Source organism: Limanda limanda, chromosome 2, assembly GCF_963576545.1.
Source record: "Limanda limanda chromosome 2, fLimLim1.1, whole genome shotgun sequence".
NCBI lineage: Eukaryota > Metazoa > Chordata > Actinopteri > Pleuronectiformes > Pleuronectidae > Limanda > Limanda limanda.
This window is the reverse complement of record NC_083637.1, coordinates 5,927,760-5,938,858: the sequence shown is the minus strand read 5'-3', so window position 1 is coordinate 5,938,858 and position 11,099 is coordinate 5,927,760. Positions and strand designations below refer to the sequence as shown.

The window sequence follows — 11,099 nt, the reverse complement described above, 5'->3', positions numbered from 1 at the left end:
TCTTCCTCCGCTGTCATTCTCTTTAACGTGCTTCCACTCTCATTTCCTGTCACCCCTCCGCCCTCCCCCCCGCCTGTCACCTCATCATCAGCCTGTGACCCACCGTGTCATTATGCATTACAGCCCCAGTCTCCTGGATTCAGCTCCTCACCATCGTTTCAACAGTTTAGTTTCACTCTCAGTGTGTAAACCCTCAGGATCAGATCTGAACCAACAGTGGACATGTGGCTCGGTGCCGAGCAGCAGATAAAGGTCCAGAGACATCCAGTCATTTTAAACACCCCCCCCCCCCCGGTGATTTAGCCCGGCTTAGCATTTAGGAGCCATAATACAGAATGTCACATTAGCTTTATTACCCTTAATATGCAGCTTAGAATAATAGCCTTAGCTGAAACCATTGTGATGGTTCCACTACAGCGGAGCAGCTAGCTGGGCGCTAACATGCAGGTGGAATCCCATTAGCATGCTGCTGCATAGGTAGCGCCTCAGTGTCTGTGTCTGATTTGACAGGCTCTTTTTCTCATTCCAGCTCTTAAATGGAAAATACTCTGCCCTCCATTTATGTTATAATAGAAGAGGGAAAGGGGGAGAGAGGGGGGGACGGAGGACAGGAACAAGAGCAAAAAAGAAAAGACAGTGAAGGGAAAATAATATTTCAGTTTGTGCTGCGAGCAGTCCGCAGGGTGAAGGGGGAATGTGACAGATTAGTTTTAGCACTGATAACCAGGAGAGACACTGATTATAGGCTGTCATCCACTCGAGCTGTTCGGTCCTGCTGCTGGAGAGCACACACACACCACACACACACACAAGAACACAGACACACACACACACGCACACACACACACACACACACCACACACACACACAAGAACACAGACACACACACACACACACACAGATGCAGAGCGAAGGAACACAAAAGAAAATCCCCTTCAGTCAAATTAGCAGTGTTTGAAGAAGTGTAACGGGGCGAGAAGCAAGGTTTTACAGTTTTAGAGTGAAGTGTGTGTGTGTTGGTGTCTGTGTGTGTGTGTGTGTGTGTGTGTGTGTGTGTGTGTGTGTGTACCATCCAGCTGAAGCGCAGGCTGGACTGTGTAGCAGACAGCAGGGTGAGGTTAGACGGATGCGTGTCAGGTGCCGCCTGCAGGGTCTGAATCAGCCTGGAGGGGGCGCTCAAGGGACTGGCTCCGACAATGTTCACCTGACGCAGCCTGAACCTGGAGAGGAAACAGAAACAAGTGAAAGTTGAGTTTATTTGTCATGAGGAGAACCAGCATCCTGGAAAACTGTAGTATAACGTCCACTGTGGGAAGATAACCACTCTGATGATGTCACAGCGATCCAGTCGGGCTGGGAAAATAAAAGTTAATAACCTAAAGCAGGTGTTACAAAGCAGAGGTGAAGAGTTTAAAAGTCACCGCTTCATCAGACAATGATGATAAATTAGATTAGATTAGATTCAACTTTATTGTTATTGCAGAGTACAAGTACTTGTACTACTACCACAGTACAAGTACTACAACAAAATGCAGTTTAGCATCTTACCAGAAGTGAAAAAAAGTAGTAAAAGTGCAGAGTATTGTGCATATTAAAGTGAAAATGTAAATAAATAAGATGTGTACAGTAAGAAATATATGTGGAATATTACAGTATTAAGAGTTATTGTATGATATAAGAACGATGAATACACTATGAGCAAGATAAATATATACATATATATAAATATGAATACACTATAGGCGGGATAATACAGTAGTACATTTTTTTACGATAATAAGATAAATTAGCAGGTTAATTATATTTTAATGGATAGAACAGATAAAATCTAAGATATTTTTATTGTTTTATGACAAATAATCACACTGTGACCAAAACATAAGAAGTTATTTCAAAACAAAATTGCCCCTAGAGTTGGACATTGGGGTAAAGCTTTCAATTGACCAATGAATGACTAATATTTCCAGTTGAGTACAGAGTGTTGCTGTAGAAGCAAGTAATGAATGATGCAGACTGAGGAGGATCCTGATCATAAAAGTACAGTAGAGTTACACAACACACTGGAATAGAGGCAATTGAAATATAACACAGGTCAACACGACAACCACACGTCACACTGATAGTGAAGAAAGACTATTTTTGAGTATTTGGTTTTATTTCTCGTAAGATCCTCTGTGTTATTTATTACAGAACATCCTTCAGGTGAAACTCTCCTCAAGGGGATTTCTGAAAAAGCCACAGATGTATCGTCGAATTGAATTAATCCGAATATCAGTCAGAAAAAAAAAAGATCCAGAACCTGACGACAGACACAGACGTTCAGCCACGAGGGAGCGATTGTGTCTTTTTGTTGGATCTAAATGCCTCCGTGCTTCAGTGTGGGTGTGAGTGACAAATACGTGCAGCGGGCGAGCGAGAGACTTCATCTGTGACTCGTGGTCCCAGCGTTGGGAGAGAGAGAGAGAGAGAGAGAGAGAGAGAGAGAGAGAGCCGGGCGTAAAGAGGAAGTTAAAGCGAGGGATAAGGAACACAGACAAGTGGCTCACTTCATCTAATGTCCCAGTGGTGTCGCCTGTGACAACATAATCCCTGTGAGCGCACAAAGTGTACACACACACACACACACACACACACACACACACACACACACAGACACACACACAGACACACACGTATCGCAATCCCGTTTCAGATGAAGACGGAGATACATAGAGCAAGAGATAGACATATAGATAGAGAGGGGGGAGGGGCTGCCGGCTCCCCATGGCCCTTGAGCAGGGATTACAGACACTCCTCTCTCTTCCTCCTCCTCCTCCTCCTCCTCCTCTTCCTGCTCTCTCATCGCCTTTCCTCTCTCCTCCTTCCCTCCTTCCTTTTAGCTATTTAAGATAGGGGGGGGGGTAATAAGGATCTGCATGCAGCAGCAGTGAAGGTGCTGACAAACAGAAAAAAGCCTCAGATGGAACTGTCTCTCTGTGTGATTTATCTAACTTCACCTGAGTTGAGCAATGCTGCAGATTCTGCCGTGTGTGTGTGTGTGTGTGTGTGTGTGTGTGTGTGTGTGTGTGTGTGTGTGTGTGTGTGTGTGTGTGTGTGAGTGTGTGTGTGTGTGGGTTGTATCACTGGGTTGTGTTCTCGTGCAGGTGACCCGTGTGTGTTTGCCGCTCACCTGTACTGAGTGAACGGAGCGAGGTTGGGGATCTCCAGCGTGTCTGCATCTGGCCGGTTGTCCTCCTGGTGGACGACTCCCCACTCGTCTCCTCCTCCGTCCTCCTTCACTACCTGGAAGAGAGAGATGAGATACTGAGGTCACACACGTCCGTCCAGAGACATCCAATCAAAAAGATGGACAAGTTTGTCTGCTTCCTGAATGTGTCTCCTCTCACTTGTGATTGGATCCTACTTCCCAACCTCAATATGCAAATCCTCACGTACATCATTTGTTTGTTTCGTTTGTTTGTGAAGATTAAAATATGTTGTTACACAGTTTACAGATGTGTCGGATTTCACTGTTTGTGTGTATCGGTGTGTGTGTGTGTCCCTGTGTGTTGGCATGGAAGAGAGATAGAGAGAAAAGAGAGCGAGTAAAGAGGGACTGAATGAATCAATGCTGTGTGTTTGAATTTTGTTATTAAAGATTTTACTCATCAGAAAAACAATATAGCACATGCGTCTGGTTCTGATCAAAAAGGTGGAAAGTTTATCTGCTTTGTGAATGTGTCGCCCAAGATCACTTGTGATTGGATCCTACTTCCTAACCTCTATATGCAAATAGTCACGTACATCATTTGTTTGTTTTGTTTGTTTGTGAAGATTAAAATATGTTGTTAGACCGATTTCCCTGTTTGTGTGTTATTGTGTGTGTCTCTTTGTGTGTTGGCATGAGAGAGATAGAAAGAAAGAGAGTGAGCAGTGTAAGGAAGTACTGAATGTATCACTGCAGTGTGTTTGTATTTTGTTATTAAAGATTTTACTCATAAAACAATATGAGAAGTAGTAGAAAAACAATATAGCCCATGAGTCCGGTTCTGAGTGATCGGGTCTCAGGTCTCATTCGGCTGCACTCAGATCTGATCTTAGCTCTGACCACTTGCGATCAGATCTCTCCGGAGCCGGATGTTAATCGGGCTCCTACACACGCACCTGTCCTTCTACGATCCATCGGGATATCGCCGTCTTCCCGTCGGAACCCGGGCGGAACCTCAGAGTCGCCGTGCGAGGGCTGATGTTGGAGATGACTAAGTTGGACGGAGCTCCAGGAAGTTCTGCAGATAGAAAACAGAGAGAACACTTCCTCACTCAAAAGCTACAACAGGAACAAAAAGAAAGAAAATCCCTCGAGAGTTTTGCCAGTGCAGCCGATACAGCGGCAGGTCACCATCATACCTTTTTACGGGTGTATAAAATATTTACAGTCCTAAATCTGTAAGATTGTTGCTCCCACAATAATGTTATTTATGAAAAGAAAAATAGTCTGCACTGCATTATTGATGTTTCAATAGAAGGTTATATTTTCTCTGAAATAAGAACCACCTCTGGCTACTGGTGTTGGAGGAACCAGGTAAAATATGAATTCATATAAAGACCAGTGGTTATTTTATACACATCTGTGAATTATTTTGAATAAATGGATCAAAAACTTTACTTTTATTGTGGTGATTTTTCAATGAAAGGATAACTATGATTAGATTGCACGAATCTGACTAACAAGGTCACAACTGGTACACGGTTTATACTTGACTTACAATAACAATAATAACAGAGAAGAGAAAAGGAGGAAATGCAGGTCACCAATAATGAATTCAGAACAAAACAGATTAAAGTCGGGTTGAGCTAATCCAATCCTTTTCCTTTTGTCCATGTTTGGTTATTATAAAGGAGAAATAAAAGATTGGTCACAGAAAAAAAAGATGTTAATTTTAGTAAAGCTCCGGCCGTCTCTCCCTCTCCCTCTCTCCCTCTCTCTCTCTCTCTCTGTCAGAGCAATTTATTTCACATTTCTGAGCTTGGCATTACAATACACTGAGATAAATCTGCACACCAGTGGAGGCAAGAGGTGAATTAAATGCACAGTTCACTAAAGTCCATTTAAGGCCAATAAATGTCTGAGTGGGCAGCAGGGCTCATAAATTATGTTTGACCCATTATTATTCCAGCATTGTTCTATCTCCGAGGGGATAATGAGTGACGGGAAACCCGGGTAATGTTGCTGAACAGCCGTGGACGCCTGAGCAGCTCGGCCGGTCGGAGAGGAAGAGGAGCGGGGGGGGGAGATGTGCACAGACAAGGAGGGAATGTTACTGTTCTTTGTTGGCAGCAGGATTACGTAACAATAAGTGACTGGATTTCCACGAAAACTTGCTGGAACATTGTGTTTGTTTCCCCTCGGGAATAATTCATGGATCTAAATGAAAGAAAAAATCAGGCTTATTTGGAGGACTGATATTTATGAGTGTGTGTAATTTGGTGCAGATTGGATTCTGTTGGGCCTTGTTGGAGGTGTATGAGCTGTTCTAGTCTGATCAATCAATATGTTCACCTGATTACTACAGTCCAGAACCCTATTGACTATTTGTAATTCGCTGAATCCCCAACCAAGAATCTACGAGTAAAATTTAGTTTCTTTGTGAGGATTAATTAAACATAATTAGACAGTAAGTGTCTTCCACAGCTGGGAAAGTGCTGCACACTCCAAAGCACAACAATCGAGTTTCCATTCATTCAGCCTGAATACAGAGAAAACTCCAGAATCATAGAATCAGTGACGATGATCACGTTTGTTACTGAGCACGTGTTTCCTGTTTGAGTCGATGCTTCTGTCACATTCAAGCTGAAAGCTGCACTGAATCATGTGAACAATCTCATATATATAACACTCAGTGGAGCATATACCTTCATTTTTCATCGACATCCATGAATGAGTCTCTGGGAAATCGATAGAAAATCTAGTGAATCACACAATGTTAAGGAAAACGAGAACAGATTCCTGGATCTGCTCCTTAATCCAGATCCACACTAAACTCCTCCCTCATCCTTCCACTAAGTTTAGCAGAAATCCATCCGGTAGTTTTTTTGCATAATCTTAAAAAAACAAACAAACCAACATCACATAAACCTCCTCTGAGGACGTCAATATGTTTTAGTTTGAACTCTTCAATCAGAGCAGACGGAGGCCACGTGTGACGACGGCTCGGGAGACGAGAAACTCTGAAGTTTCTTTTAACCGTCAAGTCCAAAAAACAAATTAACAACGGCTTGTTTCTGTTAAATGAATTTACATAATCAAAAGATCTAAACGGTCTCTTCAGAGCCACTTTTCCACCACGTCTCCTCAGGGTGTTGGGTTTGATATCCCCGTGCTCCGGTGTGATCCGCTGTAATCCATCGAATTCTGCTGCAGCAACACAAACCCTCACATTTGCGTAACATGGCAGAACACATGTATCTGTGAAGATGGAGAATCAAACACATCGGACCACCGGGGGGACGTCGGGCGGGTTTTATAGAACATCTCAGGGGAGGGGATGTTTTTCATTGCGACTGTATAACTCGACCGGGTCCAGTTAGGAAGGAAACAAGAGAACTCTTCCTCTCTGGATCCAGTCGAGTACATGTGTGCGACAAAAGACAAATTACAGCCATCAGCCTCCATCTCTCTGTAAGTGCATTCAGCAAACTTGTGAGGGTTGTAATGTGGAAATGTTGATATCAGCTGCCTTGCTCAGATGAATGACAAAATTCTCTCAACTCCATGAATACATGAATAAATAAACAAGACAAGAATCTAATGCTCAGTGGATCTCTCTCTCTCTCTCTCTTTCCCTTCTCTCTCGTTCTTTACTCCTTTTTTCTAATCTTCAGCCCTCTGTCTTTCCTTCAGTCTTTTGCTTTCATGAATTAATGAATAACCTCTGAATCTAAAAAAGTGTCTGTTTCCATCTTTCTCTCACTTTTTTTGCGCTTTTATTTATAAATTAATAATCAGAAAATGTTAGGACAAAAAAATCCTGCAGCCGCCTTTCTTTCTTTCTTTCTTTCTTTCCCTCCTTTCATTCTCCTCCACTTCCTCTCAGTCCAGGCTTTGCTCTTCTCTGTCTTCAAAGATTCCATTTATTTTCTGTGTTCCCTGTTCTTCCCTCATTATATTTCTCTATCTGTTCTTTCGTCCTCAGTTCTGTTCTTTGATTGTCTCTCTTGCCCTCTCTCTCTCCTATCATTCCTGCACCCCCCCCCCTCTCCCTACACTTTTAGCTATTTGCAGTTAATCATCACTAATAAATGATTGCATCTTGGCGTTAGTCCAGTCAAACAAACTCATCATGCATCCAGTGTGCACATAGAAAACACACACACACACAAATAAACTGCACACTAAAGCGCTGTCTAAGATGCTGTAAATGACTAACTCGTGTGTGTGTGTGTGTGTGTGTGTAGAGGGTGATGATTCATGGACGCACAGTTACAGCCACTTATCAGCCTGAGGAAAGACGATGGCATCCTAAGAGCTCATCAGTCATATTTACTCTGTACACAGCCGGGCACACGAGAAGAAACCTTCCTCTAATGTCGCTGTCGCATCCACTTGTGTGTGTGTATCGTACCTGGTGGGACGCCGGTGGAGATGGTGGAGGACGTGACCACGCCCCTCCCTGCGGCAGTGAGCGCCGCCACCTGGAGGGAGTAGGCGGTGGTGGAGGTGAGGCCGGTCAGCTGGTAGCGCAGCGTGGAGTTGGAGAGAGAGCGTTCCTCACGACTCGACTCTCTGTCGGACACGTCCCACCACAACACGTAGCCTGCAGGGGGGGGGGAGCACATGGGGGGTTAATAAAGCTGTTCATAATAAAGGTAATAAGGGTAATAAAGCTGCATGTATGCACAAGCAGACACACACACACACACACACACACACACACATAATGAGATGTACAGAGCCAAGAAGGAGGGAGAGTGTGTGGGTGGGGGGGTAACTACAGTCGAATCCCTGTCTGTCCCTTTGCATCTTCACAGTCATGCATCACACTCCACCACCTCCTTACGTGTGTGTGTGTGTGTGTGTGTGTGTGTGTGTGTGTGTGTGTGTGTGTGTGTGTGTATGTGTGTGTCTACACGGCCACTTGTGTGTAACTCCCTGGAGAGAGTGAATGGTCCCACATCTGTCTCCTTGCTCACCAGGTGCTGGATGAAAAGCAGGTTGAGGAGAAAGGAGTAAATGTGCAAGGTGACCTTGATTTAATAACAATTTCCCCACTCCGGAGTGTGACTGTAAAGGTGCAGCTGCCCGGTGCTGTTCCACTGGGCTCTTGTTGTGCAGGTGCCTGATGAATGTTTGGACATAATCCAGACATGTCAACACACACAGACACACACTCATTCACACATACACGTATACACAATGTGGGGTAATCGGTTAAAGGTTGGCCATTTAGGATTTTATAGCCAGATTTTGTCGTTTATATGATTTAAAAATCTTTACCTTCACACCATGTTGCCTGCACCCAGAGTGAGAGTTATAGTTTTGGGACACGTTCCATAGACTGTGTATAAAAATGGATGCAGACACCAGGTCCGGAAAAGTGAAGCTAATGAGGATGGACCCGAAACCTGTATTCTCTCAAATGACCAGCAGGGTCATGTTTCTTTTCATCTATACGTAAATGACTCTTCTTCTCACTGGATTTAAAACATCAGTAAATGGTTTCCTCAAGAGTTTATGGTCAAAACAGACGATATATCAAACTCCAGACTCCAAATCTCAGCTCACCAACCGATGGGTGTTGTCACGGTGGATTCCCACTTGGCTCTTACCAGTAACGATGCCGTTCCTGTCTTCAGGCTCCGCCCAGCTGACTCTGAGGGACGTGTCTAGGATTTCCGTGAAGCTCAGCTGACGAACAGGTCCAGGAGCTGAAAGAACACATCATCAGATATTAGTGTTATTATTTAGGTCATATTTTGAGTATTTCCCAGATCTCACACATCCCATCACCTTCTGCTCCTCAACCTCCCACACCAGCTCGTAATCACATCTGCATTGACCACCCTGTCGTTTCTCATTTCATCCATGGCTCTCTAACCCTTCTCCCTGCAGAGCGATTAAGCTATTCATCTGAGACATTCAATAACACTTGCACACACACACACAGTCACACACACACAAACTCCTTCCTTACCAACAGTGGACTGATGCCAACCAAGAGAAGTCGTTTTGATGAAAGAAGAAAAGTTATTAAACCTTCTCTTTCATAATATAATTGTAGAACTGCTTTTTCAATCCTTTTCTTTTTCAGACAAAGAGAGAATTGCACTTGATCCTTCGTCCGAGCTTTCCTCCAGCACACCGAGTTATTTGGTCAGAGACAGTGATGTTCAGAATCTTCGAGTTCTTCACTCTTTTCATCTCGATGTTGGAATTAACCGAGGACTGAACCCACAACCTCCAAACTTCAGAGCGATGTTCAAACACCCGGAGCCATTTGGTCAGACTCTCCTTTGCTTTTTTCTTTGAGCTGTGTTTCTTAGACCTTTTGTGTCTTTCCTTGGAAGTCGGACATCAAAATTCAATCAGTTACTCGAGGGCTGAACCCGGAACCTCAATGTTTCATTTTATTTCTGTTTTTGGGGGAGAATTTTTTGTTTTATTAGACAGAGACAGTGGAGAAAGACATGTAGAAGGATGACATGCAGCAAAGGGCCGGGGCGGCTGCTGGACGGATTCAGCCTTGATGGTGGTACATCCTTATCCAGGTGAAGCACAGAGAAGTCCCACCACCTGAAAGATTTAACTGTCCTCTGCCATTCGGAGACATCTGGACACTTATGAGCTGCATTTGTTGGAGCCCTCGAGTCTTCACTTATGGAGTTGAGCTTCAAAATTCACTGAGCCTCATAAAAATTGAAGCCTAGAACTTCCAAGTAATCGTCTAACAAGCTGAGCTATTTAGTTAACAACTGTTCCACCCTATGTGTTTGACTTCTTTCCTTTGGGTGCTGACCAGAGGAAACCCCTGGCACCACCTTTGTCAGATCCTAGTGGCCAAGTGGAAAGGCACTGGAGTGACTGGACAATTCACAAGTTTTACTGTTGTAGGTTTAATCCTGCGGCAACTCATTCAACTTTGAAGTCCTGCACCCGGAGGAAACGCTCAGAGGCCAAGAGGACTGTTTGGTAGCTTTGGTGTTAGGGGTTGAAGTCCAATATCCACAGATCGTCCAAGAGTCTCTCTTCAGGAAATAGGAGGACAACTTCCTCTAGAAAAAAAGTTGTGAGTCTGATCCTCATGAGACTCAGTGGATTTATACCCAGAAGACTGTTGGAGGAAAGCTCCCTCTGTGAAAGGACTTGCTCACATCTCGTGTTTATTCCTGACTGTGAGCCTCCAGTGATGCAGTACCCTCCTGCTGCTTGTCCTTAAAACACCATTTCCTTTGTATTTGGGTAGAGTGGTTCCTTCAGTGTAGTTTGAGGCTACAACCACACACATGTGCTTTCACTGATCATGTATGTGCAGGTGTAAACAGGAAGCTGTGGGTTGTTGAGATCCAGAAGACGGAGCAGGGATTTCTTTTCTTGGACCGATGAGGAGGTGGAATTCTTACTGAATGTAAGTGTAAGTGTTTCCTAATCAGCGCTGGTGGTGGAGTAGAGGGTGATGAGACCCAATCAGGCCCCGGGTCCGACATCATCATCAGGATGCAGGCGGCTGCATCATCATTTCCAAATCAGGCTCAGCCTCTGTCAGTCCAGATTAGAACCCGGCCCTGGATTTGTCAAACACTGTTTCCAAGGTTCTGTCCTCAGCTTTAGGGGCTTGAAGAGTAGTTTGGACAGGAGGCATAAACATAGTGTTTTAAACGCATTTAAAAACCAAATAGGTTAAGTGTGGCTGTGGCCTGAAAACCTGCCTGAGGCTGCACATGATTCACACTGTGCAGAAACAATGTTTGTGAATGAGACTCCAACCTGCAGTATGAAATGTGATGTGTGCCGAGCCCCAGTGTGGATCAGATTAAAATACATTACAGAGTTATAGAGTTTGAGACATAATTACAGCCTGATTTAAAGAATGAGTGAGAGTGGAGCTAAGAAATGTGTCCTGCTA

General features: G+C 44.1%; 1 protein-coding gene across 1 annotated transcript in view; it reads right to left on the bottom strand.

Moving 5' to 3' along the window:
- The window catches only part of LOC133015749 (protein sidekick-1-like), a 157,854-nt gene that overhangs the window by 45,891 nt on the left and 100,864 nt on the right, over positions 1-11,099 (bottom strand). The window contains exons 21-25 of the mRNA XM_061083021.1: positions 8,806-8,904; positions 7,602-7,793; positions 4,144-4,265; positions 3,170-3,282; positions 1,070-1,220 (exon numbers count right to left, since the gene is read on the bottom strand). Of these exons, the coding sequence (XP_060939004.1) occupies positions 1,070-1,220; positions 3,170-3,282; positions 4,144-4,265; positions 7,602-7,793; positions 8,806-8,904 (677 nt within the window). The remainder of the gene's footprint in view (positions 1-1,069; positions 1,221-3,169; positions 3,283-4,143; positions 4,266-7,601; positions 7,794-8,805; positions 8,905-11,099) is intronic.